Below are 23,738 nucleotides of genomic sequence, written 5' to 3' on the forward strand. Positions count from 1 at the left end.
TCTTTACCAAAACTACAAAAATTAGCTGGATGTGGTGGCGGGCGCCTGTAGCTATTCGGGAGGCTGAGGCAGCAGAATCGCTTGAACCCGGGAGGCGGAGGTTGCAGCGAGCCGAGATGATGCCACTGCACTCCAGCCTGGAGACAGAGCGAGACTCCGTCTCAAAAAACAAAAAACAAAAACAAACAAACAAACAAAAAAAAACAATTAAATCTGCAACCAGAAAGCATCAGCAAACCCAGGAAGCTTAGAATACAACATTAACGTATCATGTGTGTGTACGCCACGAAAAATACGCCTTGAAATGTGAAATGCTGATTTCTTTCAAAGTATGCTTAGCTACTTAAAGGCCACCAAATTCACTCTCTCGAATATTAATTTCTATGTTAAAGAAAAGGGAAGTACGGCTTAGATGAAAGTGGTTTTTACCTCTTACAGGCGGACTTCTCCGTGAGCAGCTCTGGAGAAACGTACTGCGCTGTTCCCACGAATGAGTTGGCCCTGGCTGCAGAGGAGAGAGAAGGTCACACTCGGACTCACAATCTGTGACAATCAAGGGCTGCGAGGTGGGTGTCACACATGGCGGACCATGCACCCCCAGGAGCCAGACTTGTCCAGGCCACACCGGGGCTGGCTCACGGCTCACCTGCTCAAAGACGCCTGCCTGACATCTGGACGCTGGCACCCTCCACCCTGGCGCTCCCACCCGACACGCGCCTGGAGAGCGAGCTGCACACAAACGTCCAGTGCATTCTGCCGGTGGCACCCGCTCAACGGAGGGCATGAGGACACGGTCCTGGCTGGCTCACTGCAGGACCTGGGGTATCCAAACGTGCCCAGGTACACAATAAACAGTTGCAGGCCAGAAACAACCTCCTTTCCATCACAAACAGCTTGGGAGCTGAGGCGCTACAAAGGGAACAAGACTCAGGCCTCCAGCCCAAGGGCCTTCCTCTACAGAGGAGCTGTGACAGAGCAGAGCCACAGCACGAGCTGGCCCGGGGCCACCACGCAGCTGCTGTCCACACCGGCCCTGCCTGGGCCGGTTCTGAGTTGCCCCTTCCACCTGCCCTCCTCCGGCCAGGCTGAGAGAACCTCACAGCCTCTGCTGCAGGGACCTGTTCCCTTCAGTGAATGACTTTTTTGCGGACTTCATGACTGCCCAGGTGCGGGGCCTCACGCCTGCAGTCCCACTGCTTTGGGAGGCCGAGGCAGGAGGACTGCTCTAGGCTAGGAGCTTGAGACCAGCCTGAACAACATAGTGAGACTCCGTGTCTAGAAAGAATTTCAGGAATTAGCCAGGCATGGTGGTGCACCTCTAGTCTCAGCTACTTGGGAGGCTGAGAGAGGAGGATCGCTCGAGCCCAGGAAGCTGAGGGTGCGGTCAGCCACAGTTGCGCCACTGTACTCTAGCCTAGGCAATAGAGCCAGACCCTGTCTCAAAAAATAAACAAAAAACAAAGACTTCATGGCTGCATGTGCATCCTGCCAGGACCCTCAGTGATCCTGCCAAGAGCACCAAGGACATCCGCAAACACGCCCCCGCCCCCGCTGGCCTAGAGGAAAGCAAACCAAACCAAGAGCCAAAAACAAACGAAGCCATTCAGCCCTGCAATGAATCAAAGAAATGCAAATTAGAACACGACAGCCTATCACATTGGCAAAGGGGAGAAAGAATAAAAATACATAGCGCTGGCAGGGATCTGAGGGGACAGATGCAGCGCTCCGGGTGGGGCTGTAAAACGGCATCGCTTCTGGGGGCAATTTTCCAATGAGCGTCAGAAGTCACAGAGATGTTCGCCTCCCTGACCCCGCAGGTCCCTCTCCATGCCAGATCTGTCCTTCAGGGTCCGGTGTGGCACAGCGACGACGAGGGCTGCGTCTGCCGGCAGGACGGGACGGGACGCCACAACAGGGTCCAAGGCTAGAAACTACCCTTGGGAACAGGACCGGGGCTTCGTGATGACAAACATGCACGTGGCCAGCAGGGAGACAGACGGACAGGTAACGGAGAGAGGGCACTGAGGTACAGGGATGCGCACCCCCAGATCCTACCTGCGATACAGCCAGGAGGAGCCAGGAGCTGACCACACGGCTCCCAGTCCTGCACACGGGTGACTGGGTACGAATGTGGCTCTCCGCATTGTCCAGAAGACGAGTAGGGAGGATGAACCAGAGCAGACGCTGAGGAGAGCCAGTACCCTCCCCCTCTACACCAGCACACACTGCCTGGGGCCCCCGCAGGAAGACCTGCTGGCAAGGCAGGGTCTTGCCCAGAGAAAGTTCAAGATCGGTTTGAGGACAGCCAAGGTATCCCCACCTCTGTTGTTAACGAAGATGACACAATGCAACACACTTCTCAGAAGTCGCTTTCCATCTTAAGCACACAGCCAGGCTCTGCTAGAAATAAAACTCACACACCTTGTTTGCTCTCTGGGGATAAGACCTTTGCTGTTCCAAAATCTGTGATCTGGATGTGCATATCTTCATTTAACAAAATGTTTTCCGGTTTAAGGTCCCTGTAAAAGTAGATTTTCACATTTGAGAAGAAATACGTGAAACAGCAACATTATTATGTACTCTAAATTTTGCTGAAAACAAAATGAACGAATGAATGCTTATGATCCTTACAGGCTGACAACCAGGGGATACAGGCCGAAAGCTCACAAGCAACAAGTTTTGACTGTACACAGTAGGGATTTACCGCCTCACATCTCCATGCCATTCTAATTAGCTTTTTAATGAAGTATAATCTATCATTTTTAACACACAAGATGACAGCTGTGCACACTTCTGAGATGACTTTATCAGAAAGTCATGGAAAATCAGACTAGAAAGAAGTACACACAGAAGGTACCACAGAAAAAGATAAAACGCATCAGTCAAGATGGTGAAAAGAATCATTAGCTCGCCGGGAAAGACACAAAATCATTTGATGTGGCATTTGCAGGATGGCTTCTCCATGTCAGGGCTCCATGGACGTGTGGCCTTGCCTTGGCGCTCCCGCTGTGGCACCGGCAGGCATCCAGTCACACCCATCCAGGGAGCACTCCAACCAGGCTGACCTCAAGGGCGGGGACCATCTGGGCATCAGCTGTGGCCTGTGAGCCAAATGGTCACTGGCCCTAATCATTAAACTGACATCCTGTAAACCCCACCCAGCCACCCCCGAGGTTACCTGTGAATGATGCCCTTGCCGTGCAAGTACTCTAAAGCAGACACAATCTCAGCCGTGTAAAATCGAGTACAGGTCTCATCGAATGAACCGATTTTGCGAATATATTTAAGTAGTTCTCCATTTTTGGCATAACTAAGGCCGAAATCTGAATATTGTGCAGTTAAGGAAGTGTAAAAATCTTTTGTTTTGTTTTGGAACAGGTTTACTCTGCTGCCCAGGCTGGAGTGCAGGGGCACAATCATAGCTCACCGCAGCCTCAACCTCCCTGGCTCAAGCGATCCTCCCTCCTTAACCAACCCAAGTGGCTGGGAACATAGGTAGGCGCTACCACGCCTGGCTAATGTATTTATTTTGTAAAAGTCATTTCTTGAAAACTAGCCTTAAAAGACTGATCAGAATTGGTTTTAATTAAATGCAAACTGAAAGCACCTGTGGCCCAAGAAAGTCATGTCCCTGGATCTGACGGGCACCCCAGGCCCCAGCTCCAAGATGAGGCACCAGCATTGATGAGGGGTTTCTCATCAAGAACACCATTACATGGTCTCAAGGAAACGGGAACAGAGCCTCTCAGCCCCGACTGCCCCTCTGGCCCCTGGCGGTGTCTATGGCTTCAGTGAAAGCGGACCGCTGGAGACAGGGCCTACAGACCCTGACTAAAAAGCACATATAACTCACGTGCAGGCTTCAATGCACAAAGAGCCTGGGGGCCAGGGGAGCCGGGGGCGGAGAGCGCAGCAGCCCCTGCCCTGAGACAGGGCATCCATGCTGGGCACCGCCCCTTCCTTGCAGGCTCCTTCCATGGATAAAGTGACACATTATGTTTTGTTTTTTTTTAAGATGCAGTCTCACTCTATCACCAGGCTGGAGTGCACTGGTGCTACCTCGGCTCACTGCAACCTCCGCCTGCCAGATTCAAGCGATTCTTCTGCCTCAGCCTCCCGAGTAGCAGGGACTACAAGCACGTGCCACTATGCCCAGTTAATTTTTCTATTTTTAGTAGAGACGGGGTTTCACCATGTTAGCCAGGATAGTCTCCATCTCTTAACCTTGTGATCTGCCCGCCTCGGCCTCCCAAAGTGCTGGGATTACAGGCGTGAGCCACCGCGCCTGGCCAAGTGACACACCTTGTAAGACAAAAGCCATTTCGTGAACTTCTACACTCATTAAGTGTGTCTGGGAGGGCCCCCTCCTCGGGGAACCACTGCTCTGTGATGGCCCCATCTGTAGCCTCCTTTTCCAAGAGGACTTAAGGCCGACAACAAATGCACCCCATATACAGATTCCCCTGGAGCGGCAAACGTCTATCCCCAGTACCGGAAACCTCCAGATACTTCACACTTACTCGCAGCCCAGGACACGGGGACCCAAGTCCTTGCTTGCCCTGAGCAGTGGCTCTCGAGGCCAGGAAGTGGGGCTCGTGCTCAGAGCCAGGCTGGCCTGCCGGCTCAGTTCTGGCTTCTGTTTGCCAGGGTACCATCATCTCCCACCAAGGATGAACCTGAAGCTTCAGGGCAATGAGGAGAACCCCAGAAGGGAAGGGACTTGCAACCAAGGCTGCCCAAAGTGGCCCCTGTACAGGCCCATCTCTAAATACAACCTCCCTGGGTCTCGTTCCTTTCAGCGGTGAGTGAACCTTAACAACCTCCCGGGCTTTGGAATTTGACTTAATGGCGAAGGGCAACATGGACCACTGGACAAAGTCCTGGAGTTCCCACTACCTGCACTGCTATGGCCAATCCCAAGTGGAAATCAGTCAGCAAAATTCGCTCTCCTCTGGACTCTGAGCCTCTGGGCGGACAGGATGGGAGAGGTCAAGCGTGTGCAATTCTGTTGCAGCCTCACAACCAACAAACAGCCGTGTTCCGAGGGCTCTGCAGGAAGCCCAGAGGGACCCCTGTGGCTCAAACGGGGGCAGAGACATGCAGGGCCCGGGGGCACCCAAGAGGGGCTGGGGCAGCTGTGAAGGTGAGAGAACATACCGTGAAGAAGTCACTGAGGGCGGGGGACAGAGGCAGGAACAGGGATGACATTGGAGGACAGCAGGCCTGTCTGGAGGCCAGCATTCTCTAAAACCTTCCACAAACCAACAGCAAAGCCCGCCCCGGGCCACGTGCCTGGCAGCTGTTCAGCCACTGCCCTGCTCCTCTCTAGGCAAAATCCCAGGGAAGCACGTTGCATCGTCTCCATTTCCTCACCTCTTACTCTTCCTTGAACCGTCCCCCCAAGAAACTGCCTACCCACCATCAACAACTGGCACAGGGCAGATGCACGGGTCAGGCTGTGTGCACCTGACCGCTTCAAAGCCCCTGGGTGGGCGGCCAGTACCCTCCATCAGAAACCGTTTGATCCCGTGGCCTCTGGGTCTCAGGATCAAAGGAGCAACACCCCGTCACAATCTCCTCTCCTTGGTGGGCCCCTCCTCATGTTCACCCCCTGCACTGGGGGAACCCAGGCTCCACCCACAGAGGAGCCATCCTCTGGGCAGCCTGCCAGCTCGCTGTGAAAGTCCTCATGGCCCTGACTCCTCCTGGAGCTCTGCTGGCAGCACCTAAGTGTCCACCCAGACCTGAACAGTGGCACCCGTGGATGCATGACATGCCAGCCCAGCACCCTTCCCGGTCTCTCCCAGCTCAGCAGCAGACACCGCTGTGCGCTAGGCTTGAGGGCCAACTCCCCGGAGCTGCCCCTGACTCCATTCTCTTGACCAGTCTGTTCAAAACACCTCGACCACTGCCCCTGCCCCTGCTCTCCTGCCTGTTCTCCCGCCTGGCCTAGGAGCAGCCAGAGCAAACCCCACATTCCCCGCCACAAAGAGAAGGAAGTCCAGAGTCAGTGCCAGGCTGCCACGGCTCAGGGGCCCAGCCCAGCACAGCCTTTCAGGCCCCCACCCCCACCCACTCCTGCCCAGGAGTTTAAAGAGCCCCACACTGCCGCTAGCCCTAAGACTCTTGGCAGCACATCTTGCTGCCGGGAAGCCTCTGACACGGACAGTCTGTGCAAATCCAGCTCCTCCACCAACATCGAAGCTTCTCGAGGGCAGAGACGTCCCCCGGCATACCAGCACATCCCCATCACCCATCAACCTGCATTTGGGAAGCGCCTCCGAACAAAGAGAGCACACACACTCCGCCGGCAGCCGAAGGAGCTGCAGGATGGTGCGAAGAGTGGGAGCAGGCCAGAGCAAAGCTCTAACACAGAAGAGCCGGGTGCTCGGGAGAGACGGGGAGGACAGGTGGGAGGACTCAGGCCCCTCTCCAGGCAGGATGGGGGGGCCATGACCCTTGGGCCAGCTTGGAGGGTGGCAGGGGAGGAAAAGAGCAGATGCAGACTGCACCTGCTGGGGGCGAGGACAGTGTGGCCAGCCCAGCCACTGGCAGGCCCACGGGTGAGCTGGATGGGGAAGAGGTGAGGCCCACCCCAACTTCCACCGGGTCTTGCCTCCCAGATTCCTGAGCCAAGGTTTAAAAACACAAAAGATGGCGCTCTAGGGGAGCAAGGGACACCGACCAAGCAAGCCGCAGCAGAGGGGACTGTGCTGGAGCCGCATCAACGGCTTCTCTGGGAGGTAACGTCCTGTGCAGACTCACGGCCACACCCTGGCGCTGCCTCGGCTGCCTCCCTGAATGTCAGTGGCCTGAGGGACCCCACTCAGCAGGGAGCGGGGGCTGCTTGTGGGAACACACAGGGTCTGATTCCGAGAGAGGAGTGACTGCTGTGGCTTCAGACGGCACCAACCACGCAAAGGATACACAGCTTCTCGTCGTCCTGAAACGTGAAGTAAAGCTTAACAAAGAAGGGGTGATCCAGGCGCGACATGACATCCCGCTCTCTGGTTACATACGGGACTTTGTTCTCTTTTATGATATGTCGCTTCTCCAGAATTTTAACTTCAGGTGAGAGAGAAGTGAGTTACTATCAGAAACAACAAAAAACACTAAAGACGTGACTCACAAAGGTAACTGGTCAAATTAAAGTCTTTCAAACATTGTACATACAAGCCCGGTGGTCTCTAAAGCCAACAGTGTCCTGTACCCTTGAAATCAGCACAGAAACCCTGGCCCTGCCACCCCGGCCCTGCCACCCCGGCCGCCTTGCACAGAGTCGCTGGCCCTGCTCCCAGATGCACAGCTCCCTGCAGCCCATACTCACTCGCATATTCTCTGGAGGTTGCCAGTTCTCGAGCCAGGACAACCTGGTTTGGAAAGAAAAGGAGAAAAAGAGAAAAAGAAACACAATGTAATAACCAGGACACTGGGTCCGACAAGTCCCTACCTCTGCGCCACACACACGCTTCCTGTCCCCACTGAAGGTTTGAACCTACAGTGAAATATTTTGGGTCTTGTACTGACAAATAGAGCTAAAAGCCAATGCTCGTGTTAATGTGTTCTAATGGCTAACGGAAAACGTATCCATCTCTCCATTGTTTTCAGAAGCTTCTTGATCAGCTGCTAATAGTCCTAAGGGCGCAACCCAAGTATAAATTCAGGAGCCTCTTCGACTGCCACGCCCTTCGCGAAGAGTAGGAAGACAGTGGTACCACCACAGGTGGTAGGGCACAGGGGCTTCTTTGAAAAAAATACGCCCTTCTAGTATACATTCATTGCAAAAGCTGCTCTGAATTGTCATTTTTTGAAATAATTGTTATCACACATTTCGTGTGTTGGCGCTTGCGGACACTATGAAGAGAGCCTTGGCTGTAAAGGACACAAGGAACTAAACCAACAATGCATGGCCCTGCGTGCCCACAAGAGGGAGCCACCTTCCCGGGATGCCAGCAGGCCTCCTGCCCTGTCCTCTGCGTAGCACACCTGAGCCCTGCACTCAAACCCCACCTCCGAGACAGAACACTCCAGCAAAGAAGGCACCCTGAACAGGGGAGAGACCCCCCACTCGGACTAGCCTGGGGCACACCCTGAGGCACTAGACTGGAAATTCCTGGTGGGCCCACGGTTTAGCCAGAGCGCATGAGACAGCTGTGCCACGGAGGCCCCACCACCACCAAGTGGTACACAAGTGTCTCCTAAGACACCCACAGGGGGACGGCCTGAGGAGCAGGGAGCAGAGGAAACCTGTCCCGTTACATTCCTGGGGGCTGGCAGGAAGACCTTCAGGAGGCCACAGGGCCAGGTTCACCTGGCCCCAGGCTCTGAGCTGCAACCCGGGGCAGGAGTCAGAAGAGATCCCGGAAAGCACCACGTGAGACGCCCTGCGGCGCTCAAGAACGAAGCTGGATTCTGGGGACTCTGTGTACTCAAGATCTTCCCAGAGGAACACGCCACACATGGATGGCTCTCAGCTGCCAGGGAGGGAGGGGACGTGGGCCGGGCAGGGCTCCCCTCTCTAGCTTATGTGTTTCTGCGAGGTCACATTTCTCCACGAGAGCACGTGCTAGCTTCGTAAGTAGAAAAAGAAGAAAGAATGGTGAATGAGCATGGATATTTACTGGAACCCTTTCTAAGGGGATACTGACGTGATCTTTCTGTTGTCTAAACTCAACACTTTATAAGCAGGTTTCCTACAGGAAGGAAGGATCCTCTTCCAGAGAATGGCACGTGACGTGTTCCTCCCTGGAGGTTGTGGCCGTTCTCAGGGGGCCTCCCGGCTCTCCGGTGCTGCACCTGGCTCTTGCCCAGCCTCGTAACTATCACTGTCCTTTCCTCCTCCCCTGGAAGTCAACTTTTATGTGATCTCTATTTCAGGAAAGCTGAGAAAGAACGGAGGGTCACATATGTAATCTGAGACCCAGTACTGTGGATTCCAAACAGCCCCAGGAAGGAGCCTCCGGCTCACAGCGCTCTCCCGGGCACCTTCCTGGTGCATGTTCAGAAAGCCTGGGACCGCAGCCCCAGGAGGGACAGTGCCTGCTCTCCACCCACCTAGGGAACCCAGGGAAACAGGCAATTTCACAAATAAGTCTTCCTTTTTCAGTCAAGATAAACGTAAGGGCCGCGTATGGTGGCGCATGCCTGTGGTCCTAGCTACTCAGGAGGCTAAGGCAGAAGGATGGCTTAAGCCCAGATGGTGAAGGCTGCAGTATGATCACACCACTGCACTCCAGCCTCGGTGACAGAACAAGACCCTGTTTCTAAAAGGATAAATACATACATAATAAACTAAATTTAAATTGGAAAGAGAAATATAAGGAAGTAAAACTGAGGCCAAGCACAGTGGCTCACGCCTGTAATCCCAATACTTTGCAAGGCTGAGGAGAGAGAATCACTTGAGCCTAGGAGTTCAAGACCAGCCTGGGCAACAGAGTGAGACTCCGTCTCTACAAAAAATTTTAAAATTAGCTGGGCATGATGGTGCATTCCTGTAATTCCAGCTACTTGGGAGGCTGAGGTTAAGAGGATCACTTGAGCCCAGGAAGTCGAGGCTGCAGTGAGCTATGATCACGTCATTGCACTCAAGCGTGGGCGACACAGCAAGACTCTGTCTCAAAGAAACAAGTAAAGCTGAGAAAAGAGGAGGCCTCTTCTTTCACTGGATGGTTGTAAGCAGCCATGCAGAATGCCCAAGGTTTTCCAAAGAGTTTCTTCTTTCTGAAAGGATCTGAGTCCCAAAACTTTGGGGACTAGTCTCCTGCTTGAAGGTATTTTTCATGTGGCATAATCCTTTTATAAACAAAATTATTTCATAAAAGCTGCAATTTAAAAAATCTAAAGTATAAGGGCAGCAAAAGTTAACATTAATTAAAGCAGTATGTTGGGAATATGGGTAAGCTATGTTTCATATTTTTCTTTGCATTGTGAAATATTTCATATATGTAAAAAAGGAAAATAAGCCTCCCGTATGGTTTCTTCACAAAGGTCAGGCAAGAAAGCGTTATGCAGGAGATCACCCAGGTTCTCCAGAGTGAGGATCCCCCAGGGCTCCCTGGAATGGCCCTAGCGCACACACGGCGGCCACCCTGGCGACCACGGTGGCGGCGTGGGACTCTGTCTCTTTTATAGAGGCCCAGATGGAGACGGTGACCCCGAGTTGCTCAGGCCTCCCCTGAACCTGTTACAACCTTCGCTCAATCCACAGCCACACACGGCTTCATGGGTCTCATGTCAGCAAAGCGTCCCATGTCAGCTGCTTTGAACCTTCATTTCTTTGCTTTCAGAGGAAAAAACACCCCGAGACAGGTAACAAGTGTGACTTGACAGTACTGCGACAATACTTCTGTTTGTGAAACTCGGAACACAAGAATCTGGAGGCTGTGTCTCCAGCAAATGTCCAGAGTGTACTGTTTTATGTATTTAAAAAAAACAAAAATAAAAAAAGGTCAATAAATGTCCCCAAAAGCCTCTGGAGAGATACTAACTTTCAACCTAAGGAAAAAACAGGCTTCCCAGGGCCCTGCCAGTGGGACACAAGGACACAGAAGGTAACTTGCCGATGCCAGGTTAAAATGAAATTAACTGCATTAGAAAAAGCCTCCGCAGACCATCAAGAGATGTGTCTAACATTCTCATCTACAAAACCAGGTTATTTAGCCACACCCATCACGTGATCTGCTTGGGGGTACCCAGCCCCCAAAGACTCAAGAGGCCTTCACAACAGCTGACACCCCTCAAGGGGCCTGAAACCTCCTGCCCTGAAGGACACCAGCCTTGGTGGGAGTCTCCGGTAAGCCCCGAGGAAGGTGAGCCTCCCAAGGAAATCACTCCCGTTTGACACACAGCAGCAGTAAATACTCACCGTGGAAAAAGAGCTTTCCCCAAGAATTTTCCCAAACTTGAAGTCCTCAGGCCGCCTCAGATGCGGTGCTGTCCACGGCAGGACCCTGCCTGCTGCCATCAGGAACGTCAGGGGCTGTGCTGGACTCAGTCTGGGTCCTCACCATTGATGGGGACAGGCGGGACCATAACACCATGCTGGACTGGATGGGCACAGCGTCATACTGGGGGACTGTGAAAAGTCAAGTAGAGGTTCTTCAAAGCCTTTCATCCCCATTTAATTAGGAATAAATAGTAACTTCTCTTAGAAGCAAAACGTATTCAAAGACCTGTGCTAACGTTCTTAAATATCTGCTAGCCGTGATGATCAACGTACTTTGTATTCTCAGCTCCCACAGTTTAGCCTAAATATTTGCCCCAGCATGCTTATACTTGTCCAATCAAACATTAGGTCATAGCCTGTTCCTCTTCGTTATTTGAAAGTGTTTTTACCTTTGTCAGCATTCCACAAGTTACTTCCTCCTTCCTTTGTTTTCCTCTACCTTTGCCTCTTTTAAAAGTTCTAAGCTGCGGCCGGGCGCGGTGGCTCAAGCCTGTAATCCCAGCACTTTGGGAGGCCAAGACGGGCGGATCACGAGGTCAGGAGATCGAGACCATCCTGGCTAACACGGTGAAACCCCGTCTCTACTAAAAACACAAAAAACTAGCCGGGCGAGGTGGCGGGCGCCTGTAGTCCCAGCTACTCGGGAGGCTGAGGCAGGAGAATGGCATGAACCCGGGAGGCGGAGCTTGCAGTGAGCTGACATCCGGCCACTGCACTCCAGCCCGGGCGACAGAGCAAGACTCCGTCTCAAAAAAAAAAAAAAAAAAAAAAAAAAAAAAAGTTCTAAGCTGCTAGCCAATCAGGACAGATACAGAACGTGAGGTCCCGTTCCAGCCAATGGAAACCAGACACAGAAGCAGGGTGGACACGTCAGATTATAAATGACCCTGTCTCCTTTGTTTGGTGCACTCTCATGGCAAAACTGCTGGTGAGTGTACCCTTTCTACAGGAAGTAAAAATGGCCTTACTAAATAATGTTCAATACTATTTCTTTACAGCACCAGGGAACAAGCATTTCAAACAGGACAAAGAGGAAAAGGAGGTAAGGCTCAAGGCTGTTGCCTTGTCCTCAATGCATGGACTAAGGTGTAAGGCCCTCTTCTCAACGCTCAAAAACAACCCCCAAGCACAGGGCAGGCCAGCTGAGCCCCGTGCTCTGCTGCGAGCTCCCGGCCTCCTCTCCCGAGTCCTGCCCATGCCATGGATGCCCGTTACTCCACTGGGCAGCACCTCGCCCTCCTCCTCTCCCTCGAGCTGCATGAGCCTGGTCCAGCCAACTCCCCCCCAAGGCCAAGGTAATGTGAGCAGCGACACACGGCACATCTTTAATTACCAGGGGATGGCCGGGCGCGGTGGCTCACGCCTGTAATCCCAGCACTTTGGGAGGCCGAGGCGGGCGGATCACAAGGTCAGGAGATCGAGACCATGGTGAAACCCCGTATCTACAAAAAATAGAAAAAATTAGCCGGGCGCGGTGGCGGGCGCCTGTAGTCCCAGCTACTTGGGAGGCTGAGGCAGGAGAATGGCGTGAACCCGGGAGGCGGAGCTTGCAGTGAGCCGAGATTGCGCCACTGCACTCCAGCCTGGGCGACAGAGCTAGACTCCGTCTCAAAAAAAAAAAAAAAAAAAAAAAATAATAATAATAATAATAATAATTACCAGGGGATGGAGAGATAAGAGAGGTGATCACATGTGTTTACGATACACAGAGACGCCCAGTGCTGGCAAGACTATAATAAAGTGAGCGTACTCACACCACTGCGGCTGGCACCAAAACCCGGGATTGCAGTGGAAATGTTTTTGGAAAGCAGTTTGGCAACTGTCAACAAAGCGACTACAGAACAGTTGTCAATGAGACACAGAAATACGAAGGAGAGGAGGGAGGGCAGAAACCCAGTTAATGTAAGCGGGCATGGAGGGAAGATCAGTGTGCAAAGCTAGGTCGGCAAGACATGCAAGGCGCACCCACAGCCATAACAATCCCTCCCCAGACACCATCGTGTCCTCACAGTGGTGACAATGGCCCCCCCACACTGCAGTAGAACAACGCGAGGCGAGCCCAGACGTGGTGATGGTGGTTTCCGATTCAACTCCCACTCAAAGAACCCTAGAGAGCTCTTGACTCCATCTCAGTAGGGTCCTGAAGTCTGTGCTATGTCTGAAGACACAGGGTCTCCTGCGTCTGTGCCAGGACAGAGGAGAAGCGAAGCCTTTCTGAAGGGACTGTCGCCAGCCAAGCTGCAATCCTTGGAAACACTAAAAACACCCAGGTGTGGTGGCTCAGGCCTGTAATCCCAGCACTTCGGGAGGAAGAGGCGGGTGGATCCCCTGAGGTCGGGAGTTCAAGATCAGCCTGACCAACGTGGAGAAACCCCTTTCCCTACTAAAAATACAAAATTAGGCCGGGCTGGGTGGCTCACACCTGTAATCCCAGCACTTTGGGAGGCCCAGGCAGGAAAATCCCTTGGGGCCAGGAGTTCAAGACCAGCATGGGCAAGACAAAAAGACCTTGTCTACAAAAAAATATAAAATAAAATAAGCCAAGCATGGTGATGTGTGCCTGTAGTCCTAGCTACACGGGAGGCTGAGGCAGGAGAACTGCCTGAGCCCAGGAGGTCAATGCTGCAATGAGCCATGACTGTGGCATTGCACTCCAGCCTAGGAGAGAGTGAGATACTATGTCAAAAAAATATGTTTTTGGTTTTTTCTTTCAAAAAAGATTGCAAGACACATAAGAAAGACAAAAACAAATGTAGACAGAGCATTCTGTGACCCCAAACCGAGGAACACAGAGGTGGAGAAGGGAGGCTGCAGGCAGCAAGTATAGGAGGAGCTGGGCAGCGCCTGCGGCACAGCACCAGTTCCGGGGGCAGAGAGAGGCAGGGCCACCCAGAAGACACACCCTACTCTGGCTCTGGACCAGCACCGTGGCTAGGAGAAGAAAGGCTTCTCTTTCTTACAGATCTGCTAAATTCATTATAACCCCAGACAAGGTATAAAAACAAGTTTGGGCCGGGCGCAGTGGCTCACGCCTGCAATCCCAGCACTTTGGGAGGCCGAGGCGGGTGGATCACGAGGTCAGGAGATGGAGACGATCCTGGCTAACACAGGACGCTGAGACAGAAGAATGGCGTGAACCCAGGAAGCAGAGCTTGCAGTGAGCTGAGATCGCACAACTGCACTCCAGCCTGGGCGACAGAGCGAGACTCATCTCAAAAGAAAAAAAAGTATAAAAACAAGAAAGAGTTAACCAAACACACAGTACTGATGAAATATGACCAAGGGGCTTCCTAATAAATATCTAAAAGAATTTGATCAATAAAATGTACACATTTTCATTTTCCAGTACATTTTAAATGCTCAGTAACTTTTTTTTTTTTTTTTTTTTTTTTTGAGACGGAGTCTCGCTCTGTCACCCAGGCTGGAGTGCAGTGGCCGGATCTTGGCTCACTGCAAGCTCCGCCTCCCGGGTTCTCGCCATTCTCCTGCCTCAGCCTCCCGAGTAGCTGGGACTACAGACGCTCGCCACCTCGCCCGGCTATTTTTTTTTTGTATTTTTTACTAGAGACGGGGTTTCGCCGGGTTAACCAGGATGGTCTTGATCTCCTGACCTCGTGATCCACCCGTCTCGGCCTCCCAAAGTGCTGGGATTACAGGCTTGAGCCACCGCGCCCGGCCAACATTTTTAGCAGATATAGTTTAATAAACTGAACATTAAGAAAACTTCAGGCGGTGCCTCACGTCTGTAACCCCAGCATTCTGGGAGGCCGAGGCAGGCAGATCACCTGAGGTCAAAAGCTGGAGACCAGCCAGCCCAACATGGCAAAACCCTGTCTCTACTAAAAATACAAAAAAAACAGCCAGGCATCATGGAGGGCACCTGTAATCCTAGCTATTTGGGAGGCTGAGGCAGGAGAGTCGCTTGAACCCGGGAGGCGGACGTTGCTGTAAGCCAAGATCGCGCCACTGCACTCCAACCTGGGAGACAAGAGCAAAACTCCTCAAAAAAAAAAAAAACTTCAAATACTATCAAGTATTACCGACATACAAAATCTCTCAGACACATAGAAATCACCCTTTGAATCCCTCCTAGAAGCTCAGCCTAAGAGAATGACTTTTAAAGTCTCATTTATGAAATATTCCACTGCAGCTTTGGGTATCATAGCAAAAGCTTAGAACAGCTACATGCGCACAACAAAGAAGAGATTAAGTCAGCCGGGGCATAGACACTCAATGAAATATTATACAGTCCTTAAAAACAGATATAAAAACTATGGAAACATGGTTACAAAATTAAAGCAAGTGGTGTATCTGGGTTAAGGGGATGTGGAAATTTTCTGTACTCTTCCAGCAACTTTTCTATAAGCTTGAAATTACATCTAATTGAAAAGTGAAATATATATATATATGAAAGAATACAAAATTGTTACAGATGCTAACATTGCAAAAGTGTTACAGGCACGGCTACAGAAGAGACTAACAAGAAAACCACAACATGAGAATCATGGTCATTAAAATATTGGGATTATGGATTTTTCTTTTATGATAATTTTTTTGTTGGAGGCAGGGAAGCAAGGTCTTGCTCTGTTGTCCAGGCTGGAGTGCAGTGGCGCAATCGATCATAGTTCAATACAGCCTCAAACTTCTGGGCTCAAGCAGTCCTCTGGTCTCAGCTTCCCAATGTGCTGAGATTACAAATTTGAGCCATCGAGTCCAGCTATGACACAAATCCAAGCTAAACATAACGTGAAGCCTAAGGTTCCCAGCTCTGTAGAAGGTGGGCTGCAGCCCTGAGGGTGGAGAAACGTTCTCATGTGTCTGAGAAGCTGGCTGAGCAGCCGAAGCAAGCACCAGACTTTGGCTTCCCTGGAGCATGGAACCCTCTGGACGCACAGGCTCACAAAGAACAAACTAAAGTCTTGAATTAAGACTCAGTGGGAAGAAAGTTATAATCACCAGGCTCGGGGCCAGCAAGAACCGTAATGGGCCTGGGCTGTCCTCGCAAGGCCGGCCAGCCATGGGCATACCTGGACACAGCACAGGGCCTCCAAGGCTGCCCTGGACTGCAGAACAGCAGGCCTGCACTGAGCTGTAGCGACCCACACAAGGGAAGGGAGGCAGGAGGAGCCGGCACTTCACACTGCACCGTCCCAGGCACCACAGCGTGGCTGCAAATTAACCTGGCCGCTCCCATAAGCCGCCATCAGTGTTCCACAGGTGGGGGCGGGGAGAGCACCACCTGTCTCTGCCACGCCATCCCCCCCCACCCCTGTCCCACCACCACATGCAGCAGATCAACACGGGCGTAAGTTCATCTGTGGGCCGAGCCCCCAAGCACAGCTCAAGGACACAGCAGGAGGGGAGTACAGGACAGTGGCAAACTCTGGCCTCCAGCAAGGTGGACTTCAGCTGCGTCTCCACCAGAGGCAGGGGCCAGCCCAGACCCGGTTTCCCAGCTCAGATGGAGAGCAGCACCTATGGAGGTGCAGAGCTAGAGGCCAACCAGGGAAAAGCACACATGACGCGCTTCCAATTCAGCAGAGATTCAAGGGAACATATTGCTTTATGAAAAACTGACAAGTGAGCCACTGAGTAAAATCTCATACATGAACAAATTTTGTTTTTAGTTGTATTCATATATTTATGACTAAGAGTCTCACTCTGTTGTCCAGGCTGAGTGCAGTGAAGTAATCACAGCTCACTGGAGCCTTGACCTCCCAGGCTCACATGATCCTCCTGTCTCAGCCTCCCATGTAGCTGGATTACAGGTACACACCACCATACCCAGCTACTTTTTAAATTTTTTTTTTTTTTTTTGAGATGGAGTCTCACCCTGTCGCCCAGGCTGGAGTGCAGTGGTGCAATCTCGGCTCACTGCAAGCTCCGCCTTCCTGGTTCACGCCATTCTCCTGCCTCAGCCTCCCCGAGTAGCTGGGACTACAGGCGCCCACCACCACACCCTGCTAATTTTTTGTATTTTTAGTAGAGACAGGGTTTCACCGTGTTAGCCAGGATGGTCTCGACCACTTGACCTCGTGATCTGCCGCCTCAGCCTCCCAAAGTGCTAGGATTACAGGTGTGAGACACCGCACCTGGTCAAGCAAGGATTTTACAGAAGAAATGAGCTTGGGAAGCTGGAAGCTTCCAAAGACTCGGGGTTAGTGCAATGAGAAACAGTCTTTCAGCCTCAGGGGGATGCCACTGTTCTCTATACATCTGATATTTGAATAATTGCAACTAGATTACTTAAACACGTCTTGGCTCCTAAGGTGGTTCCTTTTTCCCCCTACAAACCTGCTGCAGAAGACTAAAATCCAAAATATATCACCTGAGTAGATAGATCCAAAAGATTAGTCAGTCATTAGTTACTAAATAGTCTCTGTCTAAGCCTTTTGCACTTGAACTAGTCCTGGGCCTCAAAGAGACAGAGCTGTTCTAAGTGCAAAATCAGAACGCCCGCTCTGCCACTCGCTCACAGTCCGTCCCTGGGCGCATTACCTCAGCTCTCTGTGACTCAGATTCCTCATCTGAAAGTCAGGGAGCCGGAGGGCTGACCTCCCAAGCTTGCTATGAGGATTTATTGAGTTCACCTACCTACAAGATTCACCTGCGCAGGCCTTGAAGCCGGCTGGAAGCACTTTCACAATGAAGTAACACCGAAGACACACACATAAAGTTTCTCAACCAATGGTCATTGGATCATAAAATAAGCCTTTCAAAGCCAAATGAAGTGTGTCCCCTTTTCCAAATGCCTTAAATATCTACTGGATTAGAAGGCCCAACTATAACTTTCAGGACAAAACTCTATAGAAAGGCTGAGATCCCTCACACACAGGAGATAAATCAGGCCGGGCACAATGGCTAACACCTGTAATCCCAGCACTTTGGCAGGACAAGGTGGGAGGATCACTTGAGGCCAGCCTGGCCAACATAGTGAAACCTCATCTCTAATAAAAATACAAAAAAATTAGCTGGGTGTGGTGGCGGCCACTCGTAATCTCAGCTACTCGGGAGGCTGAGACAGAAGAATCGTTTGAACCCAGGAGGTGGAAGTTGCAGTGGGCAGAGATCGCGCCAGCCTGGGCGACAAAAGCGAAACTCCGACTCAAAAACAAAAGGGAAATGAGGGTGCCTCCTATGGTCAAGAGGCTGTCCCGCAGATGAACAGTGCAGCCAGCAAGAGAAAGGATCCCGAACAAAAAGCTAAGCTACCTTTGAATGGCAGGGTGTGCTCTGGAGCCTGGGAATGCAGTGGACAGGCACAGCCAGCGCCCGCACGCTCTCACGCACGGCAAGCAGGAACTGCTCTCTCCAGGGCCCCAGACCAAAGTTGTGGGAGGCTGCTACAATCCAACCAGCTCATCTCCAAAGGGATACTGCCCTCAGGTCAGCTGTGCTCACTGGCAAAGAACATTCTGGTAAAAACCTCCTCTCACCCCAGGAAACTCCACAAAGCTAGGCCCAGTACAGAAAACCAGGCGGAGGCAGGGGGTGTTAGGGAGGGAACGCCACTACCTTCCTCCACCCCCCAGGCTGCCACTACCAAGGACAACTGTGGTGAAGCAGCAGAACCAATGGCCCCGTCGGGTTCCAGGCTTACAGCTTACCTGTGGATAAGCCACCCCTCTCCGACCCATCAAGACTCTTTTATAAAATGAGGCTAATGACATGGGATGAGGGAATGACACCGGATTCTTGCTGTGCTCCTACCAGCAACCCACGTCCGAAGGCTCTGCCCACACTGGTCCGTGACCACAGGCAGACGGGGAGCTGGCCCACAGCAGGCAAGTGGTCGCCAATGCTCTCTCGCGGTGCAACTCAGCAAAACGCAGCTCACCCCAACCAGCACGGAAGCCCCGGCAACAGGTGAGGGCCGGAGGAAAGCTGTTTCTATTTCTTCACGAGGGGAGGGAGGAGCAGTGGGTGGGTGAGCTTCAACGGCAGCTGCTCAATCTCTCCTCCCACAGCCATCTCCACTGACCTCCCAAGGAGCCTCTCACCTACCCAGGGCACACAGAGGGCAACGAGGCGGGAACTGCTAACTGACTGAAGTCTAGTCCTCAGGCTCAACTGGGCTGCCAGTCTCAGGAGGCGCCAGGTCTCAATTTCACTAACCCACATCTTCAGCATTGTCTTTGTATATTTGTCACACAAACATATGATGAAACAGGGAAGTACAAGATTTCTCTGCAAGGAAGTTTTGTTCACTTTCTGCACTCTGGAACTTCCTACAGGTATACTTTAAACACCACTGATCAACATGAACCCCAGGATGCGAGTTACCTCTGAACGGGAGGGGCCAGAAACTGCAATCTGAAGGGCCACTCAAGCCTTCTGGTAAATCCTGTTTTTCAAGTAGGGTAGTGGGCACATGTGAGTTTAATTTTCATTCTTTAAACTCTGCATATATCTTCTGTGTGCCACTTATAGGTATAACTTTAAATGCTATTGTTTAAAATAAATAAAATGCCATTTTTCTCTGCTAAAAAAAATTGTTTTTATTAAGTGCTTGCTGTTTGCCACACAGTCTTCTGAGCATTTTACATGTATTATCGTGGTTAGTCCTGAAAGCAACTTGGGGGTGGGTACCATCAGCATCCTTTCTACAGATGGGGACACTGAGTACACAGCAAGTTTTTGTCCAGTCAAACACTCCACAGTGAGGTCATGCACAATTCTCAAGCAGAATCCAACTGCAGAGCCCACACTCCCAGCCCCACCATGAGTAGGGGGTCTGCCCATCTGAGGCTGATGTGTGTTCACCAGGGAACCAGGAGGGACTGGGGGAAAACTGCAGCACCTAATCCTTAGCGCCTCGCCACACCGCAGGCCACGCCCTTCTGACCTGCCCATTCCCCTACATGGAATCTAGGCAACACACAAATTCAGACTAAGATTTATTACTAAAATATTCATCAAGAAGTTACTCCAGCCAGGCGCAGTAGCTCACGCCTGTAATCCCAACACTTTGGGAGGCCGAGACCATTCACAGTGGAGTTCCACAGTGGAATGACTGCATTTAAAAAAATCAGTTTTTGTCTACCTGGCAGTTAGTCTCACGAGTGAAGCTGTTGTGTGCAGCTCTGGAAGACTTGAGGTGACTCCTGAAGAGAGACTTCATGGGAGGAGAAACCCACAGGCCATCTGTTTTCCTTTGCTACCAGATTCATTTGCATTTTAATCTATTTGCTAATTAAATGATTGCTACATTTAGCACTTTTGAGTGTGGGATGCTGGATATTTTGATGTTGACATTTTTCTAAACACTCGTTAAGTGACTGAACAATGTGCTGCATCCTTCAGTTGAGCCTGGATTTGTTTTTGGTGGATATGAAAGTGTAATTAGATCTCAAATTAATCTTCCCTTGAGAGTTGCTATTTTTTTTTTTTTTGAGATGGAGTCTTGCTCCATCCACTGTGGAACTCCACATTCCACGTTCTCGGGGTTTCACAGTTAGCCAGGATGGTCTCGATCTCCTGACCTCGTGATCCGCCCACCTCGGCTTCCCAAAGTGCTGGGATTACAGACGTGAGCCACCGCGCCCGGCTTTTTAAATTTTTTGTAGAGATAGGGTCTCACTACGTTTCCTAGGCTCATCTCGAAGTCCTAGGCTGAAGTGATCCTCCCACCTCAGTCTCCTGAGTTGCTAAGATTGCAGGTATGAGCCACCATGCCTGGCCCGTGAATGATTTTTTAAAAGACAAAACGTGAGAGGCTAATTCATGGGCCTGGAAAAACGTCACTGTACACTGACTTTCCTCCAGACCCAACAACAAGTCTGGCAAAGGCATCGACACAGCTGTCACACAGAAGCTCCTGGCCAGGCGGTGGGGCAGCACTGTTCCTCCACGGTGAACAGGACCTCCCCTGAAAGGCACCATTAAGCCACACTCAAGAACAGCTTGGTTTCCCATTAGTCAGCGGGATGGCTGAGGAGGGCCACGGAAGCAGTAGGAGTCCACAACCACAGAACGAAAGGGAAGCTGACACCCCCACCAAATGGGCTGCTCTAGGGAAAGGGGACCCTGATATCAATCACCCTCTGAGGGACATAAAACACATAAAACAGCAAAGCATGCTGCCAGGGCCATCAGGAGCACTTTCCAAGAAAAGCTACCTTCAGCTCAAACCTCCCAATCATTAACTGGAGAAGAGTTTCAGCCCCTGAAGAGCTGACCTCCAAATGATAGATGACTAAAATCAAGTCTGACGACACTCATTCAAACGTGGGTTTTGGAGACCTTTCTTTTCCATCGACATGGTCTCCATGGTTACTACATGGTCTCCAGGCAGATGCTCAAAGGGGAGCACTGCCCGTTGGAAAGTAAAGAGTTTGCTCTTGACCCAGCCCCTGGTCCAGACACCAGCCAGGCTGTATGGCCTGCAGCTCCTGGGCACCATGGCAGCTGCCAGCCAGACCATGAGGCACACTGGAAGCCGACAGGCTATCACAACAAGACTTCACCTGACTGCTGGACCCAGTGACACTGAGCCGCCCTACCCCAGCTCAGGGGGATGTGGAGCATCGTGTGGGCAAGTCTCCTTGCTCCCTCAACACCGTCCACACATGGGGACTGCAAGGGCTACTCAGGCCGCCCAGGCCATCTGAGCAGGTGTGCGAGGAGACAGGAGGCGCCCTGAGGACCAAGTTTTGAAGGACAGTGTGTGCTTTGCTGGTACTGGTGTTGTCGGCTATGGGGTATCAGAGGGAGACATTAATGAGTCAGAAGATCCACCGCAGATGTGCATTTCAGCATCCCTTGTGGCACTGGTGTGGACAAGTTTCCACAAAGAGGACTCCCAGCCCAGTCCCCAAAACACCTGGTCAGCTCACATGTGGTATCAAAGCTCCTCCCCGATGCGTTGCGTCCACAGCAGTTTGAGAACAGACCACTGGCTGAGCCAGTCACAGGAACCGTCGTGTGGGTTCTCTCTGGGAGCTGCTCTACATGGGTTCCTTCTGGGAGCTGCTGGCCACGAGGCCGCGCTAACACCCGGCCCACAGCGTGGGTGCCCAGTCTCAGGAACACAGGGCCCAGGCACACAGTCTATCCCAGTGGCTCTCACCAGGGCAACTGTGACCCCAGGGAGACTTAGCAATGTCTAAGTTTTGGTTGTTTTTGATTGTCATAACCGGGTCAGGGGAGAAAGTGTTACTGGCACCTGCCGGGTAGAGGCAGGGGTGCTGCTAAACATGCTACCAGGAACAGGTCTCCACAACAGAGAGACCCGGACCACAGGTCAACTACTCCCGGCTGAGAAACCCTGCTGTCTTCATAGACTCCACCCCCACATCAGAAAGAAACCCACCAAGTCTTAGTGGCCTCCCTCCAAGTGCTCAGCAGAGTGGGCCATGTGTGCAACACGGCCCTGCAGCCTCACCTGGGACGGGGGAAGACAGAAACACAGACACGGAGGCCAGGCGCAGTGGCTCAATCCCAGCCTGTAATCCCAGCACTTTGGGAGGCTAAGACGGGCAGATCACGACGTCAGGAGATCGAGACCATCCTGGCTAACACGGTGAAACCCCGTCTCTACCAAAAAATACAAAAAACTAGCCAGGCGAGGTGGCGGGAGGTCCCAGCTACTCGGGAGGCTGAGGCAAGAGAACGGCATGAACCCGGGAGGCGGAGCTTGCAGTGAGCTGAGATCTGGCCACTGCACTCCAGCCTGGGCAACACAGCGAGACTCCATCTCAGAAAAAAAAAAAAAAGAAAGAAAGAAACACAGGCACGGGCACAGGGAGCCTGGAAGACAGCAGGGAGGGCCCAGGCTGAAGAAGGTAGTTTAAAATCCTCATGCTATGTTTGGGCAACAGGAAGAATCTTATTTCCACAATACACAGTGTGAAACGGCAGTGAGATTCCCCACAAGGGGACGTGACTTTAAATGGAGACAACTGTACTGGAGCGGGACCAAGAGCCCCATGGAACAATGAGTCCACGGCAGACAGGAGCTAAGGGGCCGAAGGGAACGGAGGGCGTTTGGGGAGGAAAGCAGCGCAGACTGGTCAGCGCATGGAAACTGAGAGAGGCTGGGGACACACCCCTACGGGGTGACAGTGCCACTTCCTCAGCAGCAGAGGGTGAGACCCCTACTGCGAGACGATGCCACTAATCCCGACATCTGGGCAGAAGCGCATCTTCCGGGTGAGAGGCGCCCGCGATCCATCCTCCTCGCAGACAGCGGCGGGCACTCCAGCAGCAAGCGCCGCCTCCTCTGGTAGTTTATTTTGGACTCCGGGCTCAGCTGTCACAGCACAGGTTTTGGCTAAAACTCCGCTTGACAATGCTGTTTCCAAATGTCAGCCTTTGACATTTCACTTGCTGTGGCATTATACCCAATTTCTCTGTTTTGTTGTTGTTGTTGAGACGGAGTTTTGCTCTTGTCAGCCAGGCTGGAGTACAGCGGCGTGATCTCAGATCACTGCAACCTCAGCCTCCCGGGTTCAAGAGATTATCCCACCTCCCGAATAGCTGGGATTACAGGCATGAACTACGAAATACAGAAATAATTTTCTGTATTTAGTAGACAGACGGTTTCACCATGTTGCCCAGGCTGGTCTCGAACTCCTGACCACAGGTGATCCACCTGCCTCAGCCTCCCAAAGTGCTGGGATCACAAGTGTTAGTCTCAGTACCCAGCCATTTCTCTGATTTAAGAATTTTTTTTAGGTTGAGCACGGTGGCTCACACCAGTAATCCCAGTACTTTGGGAGGCTAAGGCAGGCGGATCACCTGCGGTCAGGAGTTCGAGACCAGCCTGGTCAACATGGTGAAACCCCATCTCTAC

At 51.9% G+C, this 23,738-nt stretch overlaps 1 protein-coding gene and 1 long non-coding RNA gene across 3 annotated transcripts; one reads left to right on the forward strand and one right to left on the reverse strand.

The window, feature by feature from the left end:
• Nucleotides 1–253: 253 nt before the first annotated feature.
• On the reverse strand, nucleotides 254–11,024 carry LOC140711647 (putative 3-phosphoinositide-dependent protein kinase 2). The gene is given in 7 exon segments (XM_073015057.1): nucleotides 254–505; nucleotides 2,422–2,519; nucleotides 3,179–3,323; nucleotides 6,928–7,065; nucleotides 7,328–7,370; nucleotides 10,865–10,919; nucleotides 10,921–11,024. Coding segments are annotated over 7 exon segments (648 nt in total). The 5' UTR covers nucleotides 11,010–11,024; the 3' UTR covers nucleotides 254–425.
• On the forward strand, nucleotides 10,525–16,803 carry LOC140711648 (uncharacterized). 2 transcript variants are annotated; one of them, XR_012092896.1, is made up of 2 exons: nucleotides 10,525–10,808; nucleotides 11,944–16,803. It is a non-coding gene; the product is annotated as an uncharacterized lncRNA (long non-coding RNA). The 2 variants fall into 2 exon arrangements; XR_012092897.1 differs by having other exon boundaries at nucleotides 10,525–10,792.
• Nucleotides 16,804–23,738: the final 6,935 nt, after the last annotated feature.

This window comes from Chlorocebus sabaeus, chromosome 5 (assembly GCF_047675955.1).
Source record: "Chlorocebus sabaeus isolate Y175 chromosome 5, mChlSab1.0.hap1, whole genome shotgun sequence".
In the NCBI taxonomy this organism is placed as follows: Eukaryota; Metazoa; Chordata; class Mammalia; order Primates; family Cercopithecidae; genus Chlorocebus; species Chlorocebus sabaeus.